This window comes from Aspergillus steynii (genome assembly GCF_002849105.1).
Source record: "Aspergillus steynii IBT 23096 chromosome Unknown P170scaffold_10, whole genome shotgun sequence".
Taxonomy (NCBI): Eukaryota; Fungi; Ascomycota; class Eurotiomycetes; order Eurotiales; family Aspergillaceae; genus Aspergillus; species Aspergillus steynii.
The window spans coordinates 181003-202140 of NW_020194407.1; the positions used below are offsets into that span (position 1 = coordinate 181003).

Consider the following 21138-nt stretch of genomic DNA (forward strand, 5'->3'; position numbering starts at 1 on the left):
ATCTACCTGGTAGGTAATCACTTACTCGATGCCATCGAGTCACCACCGCCGCCGCTCCACCCGCTCGCGGCGGATTGGCTGCGGCCCTCCGGTCGGTCGTCGGGAAGTCCGGGGTGGTCGTCACGTGAGCCTCCGACCGGAGTCCTCTTTATCTGGAGTTTTATCTGGAGTTCCAGACTTTGTCGTCTTCTCCTACACTAGTCGCCCCCGGGTTCTCGGGGTATCCATCCTGTGAAGATTCCACCGTGCATCAAACAACTCGCAAAGTGTGGTATATTATGCGCTAAAATCAACCGCCCTCCGTTCTATCCGTCTATCGCCCCCATCAGATGAACTATGAACTATGAACAATGAACAAGAAACAATGAACGTGAATGATCTACCCCTGGTTCCACTTGCCAAACTTCATATAATCATCGTACAACCCCTTGAACACCGCCCGTCCTGACACGTCCAGGCCGGCATTCAGCGCCCGCATCGTATCCCGCGACATGACGTCCAGCACCGAGTACAACCCCGGCATGATGGCCGCCTTGACCTCGGGCGCTAGCGTCCCCCGTAAGGAGCTTTGCGCATACTCCATAACCAGGTACTGCAGGTACTGCCCCGCAATCCGTTTGGCCTTCTTGGTCTGGTCCGTCAGCCCCTCGTAGCCCACCCCGGACTGCGTCGGTCGCGACACCGCCGATACCGTGGGATCGCACAGGGAGGTGAGAAGTCGCGTGAAGTGCACCGCATGGGCCGCGTCGAGGGAAGCCAGCCAGAAAGGTTGTTCGGCCTGTCGCTTCTCCGAGAGCATGGATCGGCTGCGCTTGCGGGATCGAGCAAACAGGCAATTCAGCAGTCGCTGCATGGCAGGAAGGATGAGGTGGAACCGTCCTCCCAGCTTCTGGCGATGGATGCTCAGAAGAGCCCCCATGATCCGGCAGAGTCGGATGTAGATCGTGGCCGAGAATTCCGGGTTGATGCGCGGCCCGGCTTTGGAGGCGCACACTGCAACGCAGGCCAGCAGACCATCGATGTTCCATTGACTGATGCAGCGCGTATGGTTGCGCAGCAGGATGTCCAGGCACTCGGTGCCGAAGGTGAATTGCTCGATCGATTTGCTGCGCGACACCGACTCCGTCACCGCCGTACACAAGAGTGACAGCTCCCGAGCCGCATCATTGTCCTTGTCTTCAACGGGGGCAAGAGATGCCACGGCCAGCCCGCAGATGAGCAGGTGGTATTCGGCACTGTCGCCGAGGAACCCAAGCTCCCGAATATCGCGGATCACGCGGGTAAGCTCGTCCGACGTCAAAGATCGGAACCGTGCACTTGTCGACCGAATAAACAGACGTTGCTCTTCGCCGTACATTTGTCGCAGCGGAAGGGCTTCTGCATACTGGATGACAGGGAGCGTAATGCTCTTGTCCGCGCCCCGACCGGCGAGAACGCGACGCCGGATCAGTCGTCGTAGGGAGGACCCGGAGTCGATGGATTTTTCCACGTAGCTTTCAATCTTAGACAGAAACTTTTCCACCTCCGTGTGATCGGTGGCAAGATCTTCGAAATCCTCCAGTGCGTCGAGGATCTTGATCAGCGTGATGGTTTCCTCGAGCTTCTGCTTCTTGCATTTGTCTTTGACGGACTTCACCTCCGCCACGACAAGCTCAAACACCTTCTGCCGACAGCTTGCCAGCTCTTCCTCGTCAAAGATGCCGGAAAGACTCTTGCGATGAAGCCAAAGCTGGGACAGCGATATCCGGATGAAGAAACAGTCCATTGAGTCGCGATCGATCGATCGTAATTTGGATGCCTTGGAGGATACCTTGCGATACATCTTCTTGAACATTTTGCGGCGGTCGTCCTCGGACAAGACCAGCAGTTTCGCCACGATGGCTCGGTGTAGATTGCGGAACGCTTTCATGATCTGGAGATCAACGTCGCTTCCTCGCAAGGAAACGGCTTTGGCCACGGTCCACATTGGCTCCCAGTCGCTGGTGAGAATGGCTGCAGACTTGGGCATGTCGGCCAGCTTCGCCATCAAGGACAGTAGCCCCACGGTGACTTCGGGCGTGCTGACTTCCTGCAAAACAACGTTTTGCATCAGATCCAAGAGAACTGCTCTTTGATGACGGGTGACAAGCGGGGCGGGGATCCTCTGAAGACTCTCGACATATAGCTGGCGGTTTGAGGTAGCGTCTTTAACGGGCCCCGTGAGCACGTGTATCAAGTCCGCGACAATTATGGGGGCATTGAAGAGATATTCGTGGCAAACAACGCTAACCCATGCTTGCAAGAATCTCGCTCCCGCCGGAGCAGTTTCTAGGATGGACGACGATGGGTTGTATTGTGATGTCGCCAAGGTGAGCACATGCTGAAGCAAAGACCGGCGACTGTCAATCTCGATAACGGGCCAAATCTCCGGACTCCGAACGATAGCCAGGAAATAAGCCAGAGCAAGGGTGATGGGAGAAGTAAGAGTCTCGGCCCGCCCATCCCATGGGGAGTCCATCGACTGCAAAGCATCCTTCGTGGAGCTCGATCGAAGAAAGCTTGCGACGTCCTTTGTGAGTGTGTTGAACTTGTCGACATTGCTAGATTCGGGAGATGCTTTGACCGAGGCGAGGGTAAATCGGTATGCCTCAAAACACTCCAACGGGGCACACGGCTTCTGCACCTGATCCTTCTGATGGCGCCGGATCGATTTGGCGGCAGCATCCGTGAATCCCATGATCGTAGCACCACGGTTGCCATCAGCAAACTGGCCATTATTTTCGAGGAGATTTCGAACAAGTCTCCATAACCGCCACCTCCAATGGAGGCTCTGTTTCGAAGGCAAGGTGGAGGCCAACGTTTCAATGACGACGTCCAAGTCTTCATTTGAGGCCGTAGAATACAACGTGCGACTTCTCAGGCCCGCCTCTAGAATCAAAAACTGGGCGTAGGCTGTAGGTGTAGCCGATATCTTACCATCTTTGCCCTTGACTTCTGCAGCCGCGGCGTGCATCTGCGCTGCAGCATGCGCATGGGTGAGAGGATTGCGCATCAGTTCACTGTAAATGTTGCAAACATCGTCATCCTCCCAGACAGAAAACAGGCTCAAGTTGCTGTCCTGCGATCGCGCCTCCTCGATATTAATTAGCTGCTCGGTCCACAACTGCATGAATGTTGCCAAATCTCGGGCAGCCACAAATCCTCGCAACAAGGGAATCACGATGCCATTCTTTATAACGTCGTAACTTTCATGAGTGCGGGGCACGCCACTGCGCCAATGTAAATGAACTTTCTCAAGTAGAGCTTTGAGAAGTTTGGTCGAATCAGGTAGGCCAGAGTTGGGCAAAAAGATGTCGGCACCCAGGTCAATAAGCAACGTCGTGAGGCTCCACTCAACTTGCGCCAAACCATCCTTCAGCACGCCCGTGTACACAGCATGCGTAAGCAAGGTATGGAGAGATAGCTGCACATTCCGAGAAAGAACCACGCGGAAAAGACGTTCAAGGATGCCGACGAATTCTGGGAGGTAAATATTTGCATCTTCTGCCTTCACGATCCAATACGCAAGCTCAGCAACAGCCACAAACAGGGTCTCTAGCCACGGAGCCTCGTGTGTCTGCCTTCGAAATGTGTCTCTGGGCACCGAACGAGATGCGATGTCAAAGAATTCTGGTAATAATTCCGCAGTCTTCCATAGCGTCTTTGTCGTAGTGTTTGTGCTTTCGCCAGTGGCGCCAGCGGAGTCCGCCCCACACAGAATCGGCTTGAAAGTGTCGGAAACGGGCTTGACTGGACTCCAGTCCGGCTCACTCGCCGAATAATCTATGCCGGAGCCTCCTCGGTCGTAAAATGCTGCTCGAGCTGGGAGCACCACGTGAAGGGCAATCAAACGCTCCACCCCCTGTAGAACTTGGGCTCTCTCGTCCGTGTCTAGTCGGACAGATCGCACGCAGAGGTGCAATCTCAATGCACTCTGGAAGCAAACCTTGGCAAAAGATTCCTACTAAGTGTTAGCACCTGGAGAATCCCAGTTATCCTAATCATCCAAACTTACGTTACTTGATCCACTGTCTGAGTCATTTCGGCGATAAGATCTCAGTTCCCACAGCTCCAATACTGCCGGAAGCACATACAAAAGATGTTGCAGATCGGTCGTCTTCCGCGCGTGAGAGAATTGGTTAGTGGCCACAGCAGCAATCCTGAACGACTTGCCCAACGTCAAAGCAATCGATTCGGGCTCTCCCTTCAGAGCATGTCTCAAGTGAGCGCTGGCCACTTCCTCAATCCCCAATGTCCGACTGGCCAGGTTGACCAGACTGTACAAGCAATCCAGGGCGCGAATGAAGGTCAAGAAACACGAAGTCGGCGTTTGCGGCTGTTCATCGATGTCCATGGCATCTGGTTCTCCATCACCGGGCCTCTTCCTTTTGGTTCCCTTCTTGTCGTACTTCCCCGCGTCCTGCGTCGAATCGCTGAGCGTCTTGCTCGATTCCGAGTCCGAGCGAAGAAACTCCGTCGTCCCATTCTCCAGTCCGGCAAAAACGTCGTCCTCCAAGTCGGTGATCGCGTGGCTGAGGATGCCCAAGAATTTCTGATCTTTCAGTGTAATCGCCAACGTCTTCGGGGGGATCAGGTCAATGAGCTGTCGCAACAACAGAAACGAGGCAGGCTCGACGCGGTAGTTCTTGCCCGCCTTCAGCTTCTTCAGCAGCCATCGCAGCACCCATTCTTCCTTCGGAGCGGCCTTGGTCTGGATATGAGGGGTTCGGTTGATTTCGGGGTGACTCGCGCACAGGGCCAGGTCGAGTCCAATTATCTGGGCGGCCTCATTCAGCTGAACAGTCGGAGAGCCGGAGCCCTTTTCGAGTCGAAGTAGAGCCTCTTGCGACGAGCGCGGACGCTGGAGAGAAACACAGTACAATTTAGCCGGATATACATTTTTCAAGGACCCCATGGAGAGAACAGCAGGCAGGAACGTGCAAAGCAAACAAGAGGAAACCCACCTCCGCAACAGACGGCATTTCGGAGAGCGATCGAATGACAATCTAGAACCGTCCGATCGGGGAGTATCCAAGGTGGTCGCGCGGGTCAAGTCGACATAACCCGTGGGAGCAGGGAATCAATCGAGGAGAAGGGAAAAAAAAGTAGGCGCGCCCGTGACGCCAGACCACCGCCAAGACCGGGTTTTTCCCCGACCGCCTTTGGCCCGGCAGAGCTCGACCTTCCCGATCGCTTCCATCGTCGCTCTCCCTGTCTGCTCCTCTTCATTCCTGCGTTTCATTGGCATTGCTCTGCCCTCGCCTCTGTTTTTGTTACCCCTCCGTCGTCTACTGCAGACCGTGTGTTCCCCCGTCCCGGTGCTCTGGAGGTCCGCACTAACGCTCCGGTCGCAGATCTATCACAATGGCCGACAACAACGGTTCCCAGCCCATCGCCCGGGCCACTAAGCCCGTCAGTGAGGCGTTGCTGAACGAGAAGGTATGGTCTACGCCCGATGAGAATTCAATGCCTTACGTCAATGGCCTTCCGCGTGGCCTGTGGTTATACTCGGAACAACGAGGACTCGTGCGATCTTGAAAATGTTTGAGCGTCGGGCTAACACGGAACGTCTATGGCTACGATAATAATAGTGGGACCGCGCCATCTCCTCCATGATCATCCGCTCCTCCCTCGGTCTTTCTTTCGGTGTTGTCTTCTCTGTGCTCCTGTTCAAGCGGAGGGCTTGGCCCGCGTGGGTCGGTCTGGGTTTCGGTGCCGGACGTGCGTGGGAAGAGGCTGATTGTATGTTCAATATCCCGAGTTCGATGGCAGGGCTACCTGTCTCGCTATTATCTGGGGGAACTGGTGATCGTTGCTAACGGCTGTCTTGTAGCTTCTTTCCGTCGGGGCGACTCGCCCGTGAGAGACGCTCTGCGTAAGTAAAGGGTCAACATCTGGTTGTGTATGATACCTGTATAGCCGGAGGGAATCAAATTAGATTGAGGTGCCATCCCCTGCAGTTTAGATGGAAGACTCTAGACTTGACCTATATTTTGACGCAATTCATCCTTGTTATACCAGCCTTTTAGGCGTGTTCTTCATGTGGTTCAGCTGATCGGGAGAATGTCGGTTTTTGCAAGTCAAATACATCACGCGCCAATTCTGGCGATGATTCTAACGGAGAAGAAAAGTTCTTGATAACGGCAAATATCTATGCCTAGGATTCATTCGGGCATTCTCGTCCAGACAGAAATAAGCTTTCAAAAACCAATAAGCCACCATCTATCAAAAGATATATATACTGAGAAATCACAGCCGATATAGATATGTAGAGGCCAGAAGCAACACAGATTAAGAAGAAAGAGAGGGGAGGACAACGCGACTTTTTGAATTTGGAAGAAATAGACTGACGTAACAAGCAAAGAAAAGCAAGAAAAACAGTTCTAGTGTCCAGCATCTATGCGGGGGTATCATGATCATCAGTCGTCCGAATGGCAGGCTCGACATCGAAAAGTAAACAAGAAAAGGGGAAATATGTGCATGGGTAGAATCAGAAGACTCAAATAGCAGAAAGGCTTTAGAGCATGGATGTTGAAGAGGGAGGAATGCCGCTCATAGCATCACCCTTATAAGTGCTGCTGTCCGGCTCCCCTGCCGTCACCGTTGTAGCTTCGATACTAGCTGCAGTTGTGGCCTCCAAAGAAAAGCCATCATGGCCACTGTGGGTGAGGCAGCCAACACAACAACAGTCATTCCCACACTGGCAACTTCCCGTCACATCAGAGCACCCAGATGGCAATCCTACCGGATATTCAAGAGTGTAATACTCCGAAGGCTCCATGAGATTTTGTCCGGATGTGTACTCGGCAGGTGGTGAGGAATAGCCATTGCTGAGCTGGTTCGAGGTCGTACCCAATTCTCCATAAGTCTGCATGCCCATGTGTGGCGTGCTGCTGGGCATGGTATGATTAAACGCTGGAAGTGAATAATCCACCGGTGGCACACCTGGATAGTTGCCATGTACTGGTGGGCTTTGAAAACCGTTGAATCCTTCTAGGGTTTGCTCTCCATCGAGGGCAACCAACAAGCCCATTTCTTGAACGTGCTGTCTCGTTGTATTGTTGAAAGGATGAGAAGCACAACCAAGGCACTGACAACCTTCGCCGCAGCTACAGTCATGAGCAGGTTCGTTGTCGAAGCTACCCGGTGTCGGGTGAAGGTTTTGCGGCTCGTGCGGCAGGGACGATGGCAAGACAGACTGGTTGAATTCGATGTTGCTAGAAATGCCACCGTTGGGAAACCCGAAAGAGCCATTCGATGGCATTTGAGACAGGTAGTTGTGATGATATGCAGAGGTTCCAGTCTGCGGCTGGTCAAATGAGAAAGGGCCGATGTATTGATTCTGTCCAGTTGCTTGAAAGTCCTGCCAGGGAGAGAAGGGTGGTGCCGATACTGGGGTATAAGAGTTCCCATTCAGCGATGAAGTATAGGAAACATCCCGACGTTCGCTTGACTCCCCCTCGAAGTGGCCATTCTTTACGGGAGAATCGGACTTTTTGCAACAACTCTTTGGTTGGGGCGGTGGTGTCGGCTGCTTCGACTTCCCCGAACAACAGCTCCCACCTTGAGGTTTAGTATTCTCCGGCAGAGTCGCTCTTTGGGGCTGGAAAGCACCTGGGGTGTCGGCACCAAGACCCAAGCTATCTGGAGAATTGCCTGAGTATGGAGACAGGCCGCTTGGCTTTCCATTTACTGTCTGCTGCTCCTTGAAGTCCGGGATCGAATGCAGGGCTTTCGCGATAGTTTCTGGAGCCGTTTTGACTTGTCGCTTGGAAGACTTTTGGATTTTTCCAGGACCAGGAGACGGTGTAGGAGCAAGAGGAGCTGGGGTTGGAGTCATGGCCGGAGCTGGATCGCCCGGGTCCACGGGTACTTGATATACTGGTCTACATAGACAAGTAGTTCCTGTGCGATAGGGTCAGATGTTAGGCGATCCCCAAAATGACGATCCAAAACCACTGACCTTTTGGTATGCGGATCATAAACGCATACGACTTTTGACAGCTGCACGTGCCTTTCGGGTGAGGGCATTTAGCAAGAGGTCGCCCGGCTTTGGGGACTTTCATCATCAGCCTATCGAAATGCTGACATTTTGAGGAGCGATGGCCACGAATACACGGCTCGCTAAACACACCGACGCAGATCCAGATCAGTCCAGTGTCCACCGATGAGCGACTGCGAGTGACTTCTTACCATGACCATTTAGCGCCTTCTTCGTCCAAAGGCATATTGCCAGAATGATGATCGTGTGAGCAAACTCAAACAGAAAGCATCTGTCGCCCACAGGCCTGAGGATATCGATTGAGAAGTGCGCCGCGACGACACACCTATCGTTGCCAGAGAAAACTTGCTCAAAAAGGAGCGCCTACTCCACCGCAACCAATGCGGTGTCTGACCTTGGCCTCCACCTCGAGAATCACTCAGAAATTAATGCGACACCCCCTGAATCGGCTGAAATTTCATCGGGACCCTATTCGCGTTACAATATTAGGTCCAGAATGTTGGATTCAAGAGATCGCGGTAACCCGTGGACCAGCGCGACGTCTATGATAACGAGACTGGCGGGCGGGACGAATCGGTTCACTTCGGGGCAAGCGAATGGTCTGATGCGACGACGCAGTCCGAGGCCAATACAAGAGCAGAAGGCGTAAGCGGACGTCGGCGAACGGGATTATTAAAGAACAGCAGCTGGATGGGCTTTTAGTTTCCCACATGCCCCGCTAGAAGACAAGTGAACGGCGAGGAAGTGCGGGGAGGCACAAATGCAATCCAATCGACGCCTCGACGGAATGTGAAGATTGGATTGCATAATCAGGCCTGGCGGCACGGGCCTCAGGCACGTGTGGATACCTCGACACCTCGACACCTCGGTGCCTGTGTCGCTGCCTTTATGCCTGAGGCTTGGCACCGGCCTGCAAATCGGCGGAGTTCGACGTCCAGAATTCGGTCTTTGCATCACCACGACGATCCGCGAATTGTTGGGCTCTGCCGTATCTCGCTCCTCGGATTCTTCTTCGGTCATATCGTCTCTTCGTCTCTCACATCTCAATGCCCAACGAAGGCCGTGATCCCGCCGGCCAGGAGCCGAGCAACTCGGTCTCGCGCGCGCGGGACTATTTCTCCATCCCTGCTCCGATCAAACGCATCTTCGACCAATTTCCTCTCGTCACACTCCCTCCTAATGACCTTCCTCAGCGCACGGGGACATCTCGCCGCGGAAACAGCCTCTTTGTTTTCACAGACGCAGCAGGAGCCCGCCGGGGTCGACCGTCGTTCAACCCGCAATGTCTCAAGTGGCAGGTTTGTCATTTACCCCGGCATCATACACGTTGATTGAGCGCTTGTTCCTCACACCTCTTCGCTTTTTTCTATAGGCCTACTTGAAATTTGTCGGGATCGACTTCGACATCGTTACATCGAACAACCACGCGTCGCCTACCGGTGCCCTTCCTTTCCTTCTCCCCGCTCAGTCGCTGCAAGCCAATGCCCCGATACCTTCCAACAAACTACAAAAATGGGCCATTGAGCAAGTACACTGTGAGGAGGAACAGCAGCTCGACGTGCGCTTTGAGGTCTATGCATCGCTGCTAGACCACCGGATACGGAATGCTTGGGTGCGTGGTCTTGACCGGGAATATCTATGCTCAAATAATTACTGACTTCAAAATAGCTGTACTCCCTCTATTTGGATGAAGCAAACTTCGAGGCCGTGGCAAAGCGACTCTACGTGAAACCCGCGACGACCAATTCGCTGGTCCGGGCCACTCTTTCTTTACAACTCCAACAGGCCGCTCGGGAAGAAATCCTCAAGTCGTCGCAGTATATCGATGTCAGTGCGCTGGAGGCGGAGGCGGCCGATGCATTTGAGGCCCTCTCAACGCTTCTCGGGGACCAGCTCCACTTCTTCGGTCGATCGAACCCAGGATTGTTCGATGCCAGTGTGTTCGCATACACACACCTAATCCTAGACGAGGGAATGGGGTGGAAACGCAATCGACTGGGGCAGCTATTGCAGCAGCATGAAAATCTTGTACAACACCGTGAACGCCTACTCAAATTCTTCTAAGCTGGGACTGAATAAGTGGGCACTGTCTTTGGCTGCGCTCGTTCAAACCACCCAGATGTCTTAATCATGTATATTACTAGCATTCACAATCGTCAGGCCTCGAGAACCCATAAACCAGGGCCTTGAATCCAGCAAGAAAGAAAGAAAACTTCATACAGCATTCCTCCTAAAACAAATTCCAAACCACACCTTGATGCCAATCCATTTTTTCGCTCTCCTGCCCAGCACCTCTGCCATATTCTCATCCACCGTCCTTTCGCGCACCCTCTCCCCATCCACCTCCTCGACCGTGAACCCGGCCTTCTGCGCCGCATCCACCACCTCGTCCACCGTATGCGAATAGCTCGTCGGCCGAATCTTCGTGCCCGTCGCCGCATCCACAAACCCAGCCTGGCTGATCGCTCCCATGTCCGAATGCATATTCGTGACCAACAAATATCCCCCCGGCACCACCAGTGCCGCTGCTCCCTCAAAGAACTGCGCCACGGGAATATGCTCCAGCACCAGCGTCGAGATCACCCCCGCAGCACCCACAGCACATCCCGGCGGTCGAGGCGGCGACTGCAGCAGATCGAACGTATCCAGCGACACGCACACGTCCTCGACACTCGTCTCTTTGCGGATCGTCTGCCGCGCAACCTCCAACATCCCTGGCGAGGCATCCACCCCGACGATTTCGGTGCCCGGGGTAGCCAGTTTCGCTAACTGGAGGGTATTTCGACCGGTGCCGCAGCCTAGGTCGACGAGCTTTCTTGAGTTGGTAGACGCTGCTCGACTTAGAAAGGTCGGAAGCAATCGGCTCATCTCAATGGTATCAAGGGCCTGCAGGAAGTTTCCGTCGGTGTCGTAGACCTGGATAATTTAGTTATTTTTAGTAATCCAATAAACCATCTCATCTACTTCTATAACCAATCGAATCGCAAATTATCATTGTATTGTACATACCTCTGCCCATCGATTATACGCCTCGACAGTCTCCACATACTCAACCGGCTTAGAACCTGGGGTATTGGTATGACTCGCCAATGTATTCTGGATGGTATTCGCCATGATGCTTGCTGCAGAAGTTTCGGGTGCAAAATAAATCACAGCAGAAAAAGCTTGGAACCAAATATAAGAAGAAAGAAAAAAAAAAACCTTTCCGTAAAAAAAAAAAAAAAGCACTTAGTAGTTTTCGTCCAGAAGAGCCACCTGATGAGTCATATTTTGACTCCTCGATACGAAGAATGTTCCGAGGTTACCTGCATATGGGATTTTGGGCGTTAGCGCCTTCTGCAGGGTACGGAACACGTTCGGATCCTGCATGGGACATGTAGATTCATGTCAATTGCCACTGGCTGCATCGGCTTGCAGTAGACACGTTTAAATGACAAACCCCGAGCACGAGACGATGTGCTTGAAAGAATACAGCTTTGGATAGAATGCATTTTATATTAGAAACTGTATTGATGAAGCTGAAGGCTGATTCCATTTTACATCATCGGTCGAGATAAGCAGGTCATTGCTCTCGCGCGGTCACAAACATGAGACATGAGACATGACATCAGGATAAAAGAAAAAGGCTCATAAGTCATAGGTATGAAGGAGAGACATGATAGTGAGCATGAGAAGAGGAAGCAAGTCGGTGGCAAAGACCGTACCAGACGGGATAAGAGAAATGCAGAAGTAACAAGACAGAGAACATGAAAGAACGAAGACAATGACACAAGGAAATCGAGTGTAACAGAACCAGAGGCAAAGACATAGACAAGCCAGCCAACAATTCCATACACCATACACGCTTCATCGCTGAATATACAGAAAGAAATTAAAGAGAATAAGCAAGTGAAGCAGAAAAAAAGAATGGGTCAAGGTCAGACGGCGCATCTCAGACCTGCTAGCAAACCGTTGCCCCGAACGGCGCAGTCTCCTTAAGATCCTCTACCAGGTCTGCCACATTGTTCAAATATCTTCCCAGCAGGGATTGCTTTTCGTCGGTTGTGCGCGTATCTCGCGGGACTTTCGAATGGGACTGAGCGGGTGCGTGGACGCTTCTCGATACCGGCGCGGCCAATTTGCTTGGGCTGCGCTGATGGCCACCCACTGCGGTATTGGGTGCACTGACCGCTACGCCGTTCGGCATTAGCGGCGTTTCCGGCATCAGATAAAAGTACAGGAATTCGACCAGTTTGAGTTTCACTTCGCGGGAGGTTGCGCGTTGTTTGAAAAGCGACGTCACCGTGAGGAGTCCATCGAGATCCTCAAACGTGCGGGTATTGGTGGGATGGTCCAGAAGCGCGGTCACCAGGGTGAGGAGTGTCGCGGATTGGATGGCGGGGCAGTTGATCGGGTCGAGGAGGTCCAATAGTAGGTTCATGTAAATTTCGCGCGCGAAAAGCGTCCGCGACGGAGGGTGGAGAAGAAGCGCGCCTTGGATCAAGTCGAGGGTGGAGATGATGAGAAGGTCGTTGGTGCCGTTGCTGCCTCGGCCAAGGAGATGTTCCAGGCACGTCACCAGACGCATTGCCACTGTTCGGACCTCGTCAACATCGGAATCATTTGGGTAACCCAGCAGTCGGCTTCACGCCGGGTCGGACTGGCTCCTTACCGTTCCATTGAAACCCCTCCTGCAGCTTGAAGAATTCTCTGAATGCGGGATCATCTTTGAGCTCCGAGAGGGCCTTGGGCACCGGTTGTGGAGCTCCAAAGGATAGAAGCGACCTCCGTTTGTCAGACGCCGGCTGTTTCGACTTGGATAAACATATTTGTGCGAGAAGGCCTTCGACCTGGCGTAACCCTTTGCGAACTTTGCTTGGCTCGTACGAGGAGAGATAATCAAACGAATGGGCCAACAAGGTCTCCATTGGGCGGGAAAGATGATGTGTAAAACCAGAGAATAGGAGATAAAAACGGCTTTGTGATGGGTAACAATGCGAGGATGCAAACGGGCAGAAGAAAGAAAAAAAGAAAAAATGGAGAAATGGGAGACAGCAAAGATGAAGCTCGGCCCCTGTGCCAAGAAGGAGATGACGGTGTTTATTATCTAGAACAGGGCCAGAAGGAGAAAATAGAACACGCTCCGGCCAGGCCAGGGACCCCAGGACCCTAATTTAATTGGAATTATTGACGATAGAGAATAGCTTGTTCGCGAAAAATAACCCTTTTACCCAAGTTGTCGCTCATCTTCAGCTGATCGTGCCGACAGCAGCACTAGTGAGCGTTTAGTGCTTCTGCCCCCCACATCTGGCAGGAAAACTTGCGATGGTTGCCCCGGGAAACGCGCGGTCGTCATCAGCTTGGGGGCGCTTGGAGGAAGCCGGATGGTTAAGATAAGGTGTTGGCTGCTGCCATGATGTCAGGTTCAGCAGCGCCACATGCTCCCCAAACAAAGCCCCGATTGTTTGATCTTATTTCCGGGCCTTCTCCGTTGGCCACATCCGCATCTCAATTATTCCAACACTACTGCGTGTTGTCGCCCGAAGGTTGACCCGAAACGAGGCCCCAAGTTTGCGATCCCTCGCTGCGGGAGGTCTCAAATGGAGGGGTGGCTCCTTGCATGTTCGCTTAGAGAGTCACATTGTCCATCCCTAGCCGGTGACACAGTGAAAGTGGCTGCAGCCTACCCCGGTCGAACTTGTCGGAGTCCGGAGTATTCGTGTTATGGGGGGTGATGCTGATGGGGATGGAGAAGCAAAGCCAAGAAGCCGGCGAGACGAAGGAGCGCCACCGCCTTTGTCGGGCACGTGATCTGCATGTGATCTGGCGGGCGCCAGCGTCTCCCCGCATGTCTTCATTGGTGGTCTTCTGATGCCTGCAGCTCTCTATATAACACCTCCTCTTTCCCAACATGACCAGGCCGGTCGCTTCTCTTTGCCGCCGGGTTCTTGATAACTGAACATCTGGCTCTCTCTTTGATTCCACTCACCGACAGGGCAGGAACGACCGGCAAAGTCCACCATGTCGTCCTCGGAATCTTCTTCCTTCCATCCCCCCACTTCTATTCCTCCGCGCACAAGCTCAGCTGGTATGGTCGACTGCATTCATTCACACCCCTATTTATCGCGCATTTTTAACGGGTTGACGGCAATCCCGGAAACAGGTCGCCTATCTATGAACGGAGACTCTCTTCAAACGAACATGGATCCTTCGCGCCGGCACACCCGCAACGTGTCCAGCTTGGATGGGACGAAACACAAGGATGGCCAATGGTCTCACGAGAACGAGCGCATCTTGATGGGGCCCTATGACTACATGGTACAACACCCGGGTAAGGACATTCGACGGCAGCTCATAAACGCCTTCGATGCCTGGCTGAAGGTTCCCTCGGAGAGTCTCGTGATCATCAACAAGGTGGTAGCCATGCTGCACACGGCTTCGTTATTGTACGATGAACCCCCTCCACCCCCGCATGACAACTCCGAGGCCGACACTAATGGAACGCTCCCATCGGATAGAATCGACGACGTCGAAGACGACTCTGTCCTCCGGCGTGGAATTCCCGTGGCCCACAACATATTTGGCACCGCGCAAACCATCAATTCGGCGAACTACGTGTATTTCCTGGCTCTCCAAGAGGTCCAGAAGTTGAACAACCCTACGGCGATCAACATCTACGTTCAGGAACTACTCAATCTTCACCGTGGTCAGGGGATGGACCTCTTTTGGCGAGACACGCTCACTTGCCCCAGCGAGGAGGAATACCTGGAGATGGTCGGGAATAAAACCGGGGGTCTGTTCCGACTGGCGGTGAAATTGATGCAGGCCGAAAGTAGCACGGGGAAGGACTGTGTGAGCCTGGTCAACGTGCTAGGATTGATCTTCCAGATCTGTGATGACTACCTGAACCTGTCCAACACCACATACACCAAACATAAAGGTCTCTGCGAGGACCTTACGGAGGGGAAATTCTCGTTCCCCATCATACACAGCATTCGCTCGAACCCCAAAAACCTCCAGCTTATCAACATTCTCAAGCAGCGGACTAAGGATGACGAGGTCAAGTTGTATGCAAGAAGCTATATGGAGAGCACCGGCAGCTTTACACACACGCAGGAAGTAGTTCGGGATCTGCATAAGAAGGCGTTGAAGCTGATAGACGACATCGAGGCCAGCGGGACTGGTAAGAATCCCGAGGGGCGTGATGATGGCGAGATGGTACGATTGATCCTCAACAAGATCACCGAGGCGACATTGAACGCCGATGGGCCCAGTCAATAGGCTGGGCTAGTTTTCTCGTCTACGTTCTACTAAACATGTGCCCTCTCGAGCGGGACCATCACTTATCATTTGGCAGCCTGTGCAATCATCGTTCCTCCTTAATATTCTCTACATTGGCGCTATTAATAATGACCGTGACGAATCTTCTATTACTCAAAAAAGATCCTCATGTATTGTGATCTCTAACCGTAACCCGTAATTTCCATCCGGCAGGCGTAAAAGTTTAGTATATAAGAGGTATGTAAGCTCTTTTGTTGAACCCCAGAAAAAGAAACCAAGCGCCCCTGGGTATAATGATCCAAAATTCGCATGAATAATCCATTCATACTCCAGGAAAAATAAGACAGTACCGTCATCCACCAATATTCCATGTCATCCAAAATATTATAGCCAATATGTATCGATTGTACCATGCGCTTTCCTACATAACCACACAGCAAGCCTTCTCCAGCTTGCGCATGACGCGCGGAAGAACGGCGTTGACCACCTGTTCCACAGGGTCCTGCTGCTGCTGCTGTTGCTGCTCGTGTTGTGGTTGCTGGTGATGCGGCTGCTGGTGCTGTTGTCCGGGGTACTGGTGTTGCGAAGGATAACCACCGGAGGAGGGCATATCAGCCGGTCCGCCGGTGAGATTGACGTAGATCCGTCCGGCATTCTCCTCGGTGGAGTACTGGAGGCCGAGTTCGCGACAGACTTGTTCGACGCGGGGCTTGATCTTCTGCACATGGTGCGCGGAGTGATTACCTTTTCCGACGATTCTGTTGGTGCAGCAGATGGAGCGATCGTTAGCACCTGTAGCCACAGACATAAAGCCAACATTGCTGGCCCAATGAGAAGGAAGGGGTGGATGTCTGAACGCACACATGAAGATGGTTCTGGCCGTGCTGCCGCGCATATTTAATGCGCTCTTCCAGGATCTCCTCGGCCTCCTCCACGAATTGACCGTGCAGATCGATGGTATCAGGCTCGACGCGCCCATTGGCGTTGTTCTCGCGGAAAATGAACTCGGATGCCTGGCGGTTGTATTCCTCCATTTTGCGACCGTGGGCTTTGCCCTGTTCCGACAGTTCTTTGGCCCCTGCGCCGTCGCCATTGCTGTACGCTTCTTGAGACTATGCAGGACGATGCATCACGTTAGCTTCCTTCGCAATCTCTTTCTGATTGTCTCCGGACTGGCGTCAAGCCGACGAGGGAGGGAGGTGGGAACGGTGGTCAGGGCAGGCAGAGGGTTGGCGCACCCGTTGAAAACACGAGCCGCGCTTCGAGGCCTCTTGTCTCGCTAGGTCGCGGAGGCGATCATATTCTGCTTCGGCATCGCCGCTCTGTTCATGATTGAAGGCTGTCGGTAGGCACGAATGGAGTCAGGCATGAGTTAGCGAAGCGTGGGAGGGAATTGGGATGGAAGGGTATCAGTTCGCACCCCGAGGGCCCATGTGTGACATTTCGTGCATTTTCGGCAATTATATCGAGACCAAGAGACTATATATAGGAGATTGGCAATAATAGATGTCAATCATATAGGAAAAAACAAGAGAATATGATAATTAAGACGGATTATAGGGTCCAAGCACGGTCTGGTTAGAGTAGAGAGGGAAGAAAGATCGGATCGGGATCGAAGGCGGGAAGCCCTAGATTCCTTTCCACGATTTCGACGCAGTGGAGCATCCAAGGACCAAGGTTCACGCTTGGGTTCTTGCTGCGGTTGCCTCCCACGAATTCCACAGATTGATTCATACAGGATATTCTCTCTGCCTTGCAAGACTCAGAATGTCCGTGAACAGTACCAAGTGCTATATATCGAGGTGTGGTTAGTCGCTAGAACCAGTTTAGTTCCCCTTAGCGCTTGGCATTACAGGATAGACTCCAGAAAGATATCTTCTGTTGCGCCATCAATTTTAATCCAATTCTGTTTCCCCCCTTTCTCTTTGCTTCCCTGCTGCCCGTATGATTCTGATGGGGCTACCGATCTTTTGTTTGCCCCTCTTGTTGCAGCACCCTCCTTCTGTTGACTGACGTTATATTATGTTGGAGCTGCTACTGCAGTCTTAAGCACGAAGGAAGTCTTGACCCATTAACTTGCTTTTCCATTGCCTACTAGGTATGGAGAAATTCTTCAGACATAAAAATAAATCCTAATAGCCTCCAAGTCAAAGAAGCCATCCTTCCATGCTGGGGTTCCTATCGGTTTCCGCCCACCATCTATACCAGTCAGGCGCCTTTGCTAAACCCCAAACAATCCATTGCATATTCGACCATTCATCAGTAGGGTCGGTTGGATAGGCGGTCATCAAATTGTAAATGGTACTAGAGTGGTCAGTCTTGCAACCGCTAAAATGATAAAAAGAAACCGACATTGTGCCTGAGAGACTATCCCAAAACAAGCTTGACACATCGCCGAATGGTCGAAACCCATTGGCAACACATTCCCTTGAACTGATTAGTAGGTCTCCTTCATTTAGGGAAACCGATCACTCACCTCCATGCAGCTGCGAAGGCGTATCGAATTTTATCACGCTCCTGGGACTCTAGACTCCAGAACCTGGCAGAATATAACTGCTTTCCTGGGGCTTTTTCGATGACGAGATAGAGAATAGACCCCCCTGGAAGCATACCAGTGTGGTCTTGCGATTCACTTTTCATGTCCAAAAGACGCGCAGTTGATTGTACATCTCTTTCCCGAAAGGTACTATAAGCATCTAACATAAGTTGTCCATAGGAGGGAATTTTCTGAGATGCCTGACGGGCTAAACTGTCGGGTTTCGCGCCTGCATATGGAACTCTTAAACATTGTGAGCAAGGAACCAAATGGAGTGGTGGGGGGTATGGTATACTGCATAGCAATCCTCATAAAAGCTGTTTTAGTTGGATGATCTACATTTTCACACTTGAAAGTCCCGTAAGCGCCACTGATAGCATCTGGAAAGTCTTTCATTTCGCCTGCGGTGAACTGGTTGTTCTTATCGCGCAGCTTTGCGGTCAGGCGCCAACGAGTGTTGGAGTTGGCAAAGGAAACAACCTTTCCAATCCAGCTCTTGTCAAAAAGCTTTGTCTCCATTGTTTTGACCAGGGAGGTTGAGGTATAGTGGGAGAAAGCTCATATTGAGGGTGTTGTCATTGGCGATGTGACGATGACTGTGGTTTGGTAGGGTCATTCTGTCGACACCCCGAGAAACTCCGTATTTGCGGGAGGAATCAATAGTGTCCCAAACGACCGGGTGTGAATGCTGTCATTATGCCATGTCATGTTGGCCTGAAGATGCAACCTCCCCCTACGGAAGCGAATGTCGGACACACTTCACTAGCAAATGCATGGGGCTAGTTCTAGTGAATTCCCCGGCCCAGACCACAATTCACTAACCACGGAGTCGACCCTCTAGTCAGGGTTATCTAAGCCCAGGTGTCGCAAAAACGCAATAGCGCCAACTTGTGGTCAATAGTGGTGCAAGCGACCCAATTTTACGGACGTTCTGATTTGCGATGACTTGCAGACCGCGTGAAGCCGACAGAGATTATTCATGGCAGCCCGCCACGAGGTCCGAAAGGAACAGCAACTAGAAGCACTAGGCGGTGGGGATAGAGTCTTTTAGTCCGATCACAGAACCACGGATGACGGTGCGGTCGGGTTTATCATACCCACGGAAGAAGACGAGAAGAATGGAGCAAGAACCAGCCACTGTGAATCAGTTTGAAGCAGGGGGAGAAACCGGCGAATTTTTTGAACTCCGAAAGGATGTTTGGGATGTTTGGGATGTTTGGGATGTTTGGGATGTTTGGGCTGTTTGGGCTGTTTTGGATGCTTGGGCTGTTTCCAAGTGAGTCGAAACTCGTCTGGGTTCGACGGCAGGCCGCAGCGAGAGATGATCCAGACCTGATCGCTAGACCATCCAGTCCAGTACATATCTCCGGGCTGGTGGGTTCCCTTTGGAATTTTGTGATTCTTGTTTCTGGTGCGGAGAGAGGGAAGGAGAAGATCGACGGCAGTTAACAAGTGGAGATCTTACGATACCTGGTCTTACGGAGTACTACGGATACTACGGAGTGCATCAACTAGTGACTCCATGGGTTTAGTATGGGAAATCCGAAATGGAGGAGGTTCAATTCTGGCGGAGTTTAAAGGTCAGCCACTGCGTACAGGCACACGTGGGAAAAAAGCAATGCAGGCTGCCCCTTGAGCTTCTGGAAGTCCGAGAGAATGTCGGGCAGAGAGGCATCAAGCGCATTGTGTTGAATCATGCGGTGCCTCTTCCAGGTGCCTGGCGATCAGACGCTGCAGTGTCGGATCTCCACTAGTGGCGGCACTTGAAACTTGCAGCAGTTGAATTCGCCTCCCGGCAAAACCCAATGGCATCGTCGGCCTCCTGCGTCATGGGCTCATGGGCTCATGGACATGGGCTCATGGAGTACCGGGACAACTCCTGGATGGCCGGCGTACCCCGTATTCCTGCATCTCGCGATGGAGATGCGCGGTGGTTTTATATCGACCTACCTAGTCCATCTTAGTCTAGTCGACGTCCTGTGCGGAAGCAGCAGATCTGCATGGTCGGGAAATTAAATTAAGCCAGCGTTACCGACGAGCATTATTCATCAGGAGACACTTGCAGGCTGATTCCCTGTCCCGTTCGTCAGCAGGCGCTAAATGCTCTCTCCCGGTTCGTCTTCGAGTTCTCGAGAAGGGGATTTACAGCAGACGCAGGAGACGATGGGGCGACCGTTTCTTCCAGCGGATTCCTCGTGGCCCGACGGAAGGATTCGCCGTAATCCAGTGTCATTCTACAAAGAGTATTTCAAGATTCCCTCGTGTGTGAAATGCCGTTACATACTGGTCGCTTCCTGGCCGACGCAGCAGGATGCTTTAATAGAAATAATAAGCTCGGGGCCACCCAGCGAGAAAGGGGAGGGCCGACGGAATATTGTCATTGGCCTGTCGAGCGGGGGCACCCCACCGACACCCCTGACGCGCGCGGCCAATAAGAATGCAGAAGACGGTAAGCGCGCCCCACCTCAGAGCCAAAAGCCCCACCGCCCCCTATTGACGATCCAGTAGGATTGCGGTTATCGTTCCAGAAAAAAAGGAAAGCCGGCGTGCCCCCTCCGACTCTCTGTTTTTCCCCCTGCTCGCTTTCTCTTTGGCTGCGTCCCCTCGGCCTTCTCACTTTCGTCGCTCGCTCTCACTGCTTTTTCTCTATCACGCCCCTCTTTCCCAATCCTTCGCCCCTTACTGAGCTTATCCTTGTCGCCTCAGCCTCTCGCTTTTGCTCCGGCTTTCTCTCCTTCTGACTCTCTTTTTCCAGTTTCCACCCACTTTCCCTTCTCACTCCTTCCCTCTCCCATTCCCCCCCCAGACTCGTTTTCTTCAGGCATTCCATCCGTCTGCTCGGTGGTCCGACACCTGATCAGAGTCCAGGATATCCGTCTGGTTTTATTCCTTTCCTTTCCTTTCTTTTTCCCCCTTTCTTTCTTTTTCCCTCTAGTGTAATTTTTCCCTTCCCTCGCTGCCGATTTTCTGGGGTGGTCACGATTGGTGTATTACTGTTTCACCTTCCGCCTCCTTTCCGCCCAGTCCAGCTCGCGCGCTTATAATTGATTTTTTCCTCCTTGCCTCCCTCCCGGCTTTGGACGGTCGCTTGGCTCTCTAAGTAATATCTCTCGCCATTGCGTTGGATTTCCTCATTTCTTCCGTCGCGTTGAAATAGGCAATCCTTCTTTTTTCACGCGAGAAGAGTTCGTGTCTGGTGAGTCGCTCGTTCTGGCAGTCTGCCTTGTCCATGTCTCCCCTGCTCCTCCTTCCCCCCCGAATAATCCCTCAAACCCACCCCCAGCCTGGTTGGATGGGTCGGCTGCGCTCCCTTGCATCTGCA

The 21138-nt window shown here is 52.5% G+C and overlaps 10 protein-coding genes across 10 annotated transcripts; 4 read left to right on the forward strand and 6 right to left on the reverse strand.

The window, feature by feature from the left end:
• Nucleotides 1–197: 197 nt before the first annotated feature.
• On the reverse strand, nt 198–5054 carry P170DRAFT_393287 (ribosome biogenesis protein URB2). The gene is made up of 2 exons (XM_024846013.1): nt 4034–5054; nt 198–3979 (listed from the first exon to the last, which is right to left on the reverse strand). Exons 1-2 carry the CDS (start codon nt 4931–4933, stop codon nt 380–382), a joined length of 4500 nt encoding a protein of 1499 aa, XP_024698832.1. The 5' UTR covers nt 4934–5054; the 3' UTR covers nt 198–379.
• Nucleotides 5055–5382: 328 nt separating this feature from the next.
• Nucleotides 5383–5901, forward strand: P170DRAFT_480502 (MICOS complex subunit MIC10; the record flags this gene model as incomplete). The annotated part of the gene is made up of 3 exons (XM_024853787.1): nt 5383–5457; nt 5610–5760; nt 5852–5901. The coding sequence occupies 3 exons, from the start codon at nt 5383–5385 to the stop codon at nt 5899–5901; spliced, it is 276 nt and encodes a 91-aa protein (XP_024698833.1).
• A 351-nt stretch (nt 5902–6252) lies between these two features.
• Nucleotides 6253–8577, reverse strand: mac1 (putative copper-activated transcription factor GRISEA). Its single transcript, XM_024855268.1, has 3 exons — nt 8212–8577; nt 7982–8142; nt 6253–7923 (listed from the first exon to the last, which is right to left on the reverse strand). Exons 1-3 carry the CDS (start codon nt 8244–8246, stop codon nt 6536–6538), a joined length of 1584 nt encoding a protein of 527 aa, XP_024698834.1. The 5' UTR covers nt 8247–8577; the 3' UTR covers nt 6253–6535.
• Nucleotides 8578–9066: 489 nt separating this feature from the next.
• Nucleotides 9067–10084, forward strand: P170DRAFT_369685 (putative mitochondrial outer membrane protein (Sam35); the record flags this gene model as incomplete). The annotated part of the gene is made up of 3 exons (XM_024844922.1): nt 9067–9318; nt 9393–9632; nt 9689–10084. 3 exons carry the CDS (start codon nt 9067–9069, stop codon nt 10082–10084), a joined length of 888 nt encoding a protein of 295 aa, XP_024698835.1.
• A 9-nt stretch (nt 10085–10093) lies between these two features.
• On the reverse strand, nt 10094–11157 carry P170DRAFT_440992 (class I SAM-dependent DNA methyltransferase). The gene is made up of 2 exons (XM_024850208.1): nt 11030–11157; nt 10094–10936 (listed from the first exon to the last, which is right to left on the reverse strand). Exons 1-2 carry the CDS (start codon nt 11132–11134, stop codon nt 10235–10237), a joined length of 807 nt encoding a protein of 268 aa, XP_024698836.1. The 5' UTR covers nt 11135–11157; the 3' UTR covers nt 10094–10234.
• Nucleotides 11158–11960: 803 nt separating this feature from the next.
• P170DRAFT_368698 (cell division control protein 14) lies at nt 11961–12927 on the reverse strand (the record flags this gene model as incomplete). Its single annotated transcript, XM_024844874.1, has 2 exons — nt 11961–12592; nt 12672–12927. The coding sequence occupies 2 exons, from the start codon at nt 12925–12927 to the stop codon at nt 11961–11963; spliced, it is 888 nt and encodes a 295-aa protein (XP_024698837.1).
• A 600-nt stretch (nt 12928–13527) lies between these two features.
• On the forward strand, nt 13528–15428 carry P170DRAFT_393296 (FPP/GGPP synthase family protein). Its single transcript, XM_024846014.1, has 2 exons — nt 13528–14445; nt 14518–15428. Exons 1-2 carry the CDS (start codon nt 14021–14023, stop codon nt 15278–15280), a joined length of 1188 nt encoding a protein of 395 aa, XP_024698838.1. The 5' UTR covers nt 13528–14020; the 3' UTR covers nt 15281–15428.
• Nucleotides 15429–15460: 32 nt separating this feature from the next.
• On the reverse strand, nt 15461–17019 carry P170DRAFT_440997 (Smr domain-containing protein). The gene is made up of 4 exons (XM_024850209.1): nt 16701–17019; nt 16519–16619; nt 16142–16392; nt 15461–16038 (listed from the first exon to the last, which is right to left on the reverse strand). The coding sequence occupies exons 1-4, from the start codon at nt 16720–16722 to the stop codon at nt 15702–15704; spliced, it is 711 nt and encodes a 236-aa protein (XP_024698839.1). The 5' UTR covers nt 16723–17019; the 3' UTR covers nt 15461–15701.
• Nucleotides 17020–17350: 331 nt separating this feature from the next.
• P170DRAFT_513892 (uncharacterized protein) lies at nt 17351–18335 on the reverse strand (the record flags this gene model as incomplete). Its single annotated transcript, XM_024855155.1, has 4 exons — nt 17351–17584; nt 17633–17707; nt 17757–18059; nt 18112–18335. 4 exons carry the CDS (start codon nt 18333–18335, stop codon nt 17428–17430), a joined length of 759 nt encoding a protein of 252 aa, XP_024698840.1. The 3' UTR covers nt 17351–17427.
• A 1464-nt stretch (nt 18336–19799) lies between these two features.
• Nucleotides 19800–20887, forward strand: P170DRAFT_55098 (uncharacterized protein). Its single transcript, XM_024855269.1, has 2 exons — nt 19800–20265; nt 20325–20887. Exons 1-2 carry the CDS (start codon nt 19917–19919, stop codon nt 20555–20557), a joined length of 582 nt encoding a protein of 193 aa, XP_024698841.1. The 5' UTR covers nt 19800–19916; the 3' UTR covers nt 20558–20887.
• The last annotated feature ends 251 nt before the right edge of the window (nt 20888–21138 follow it).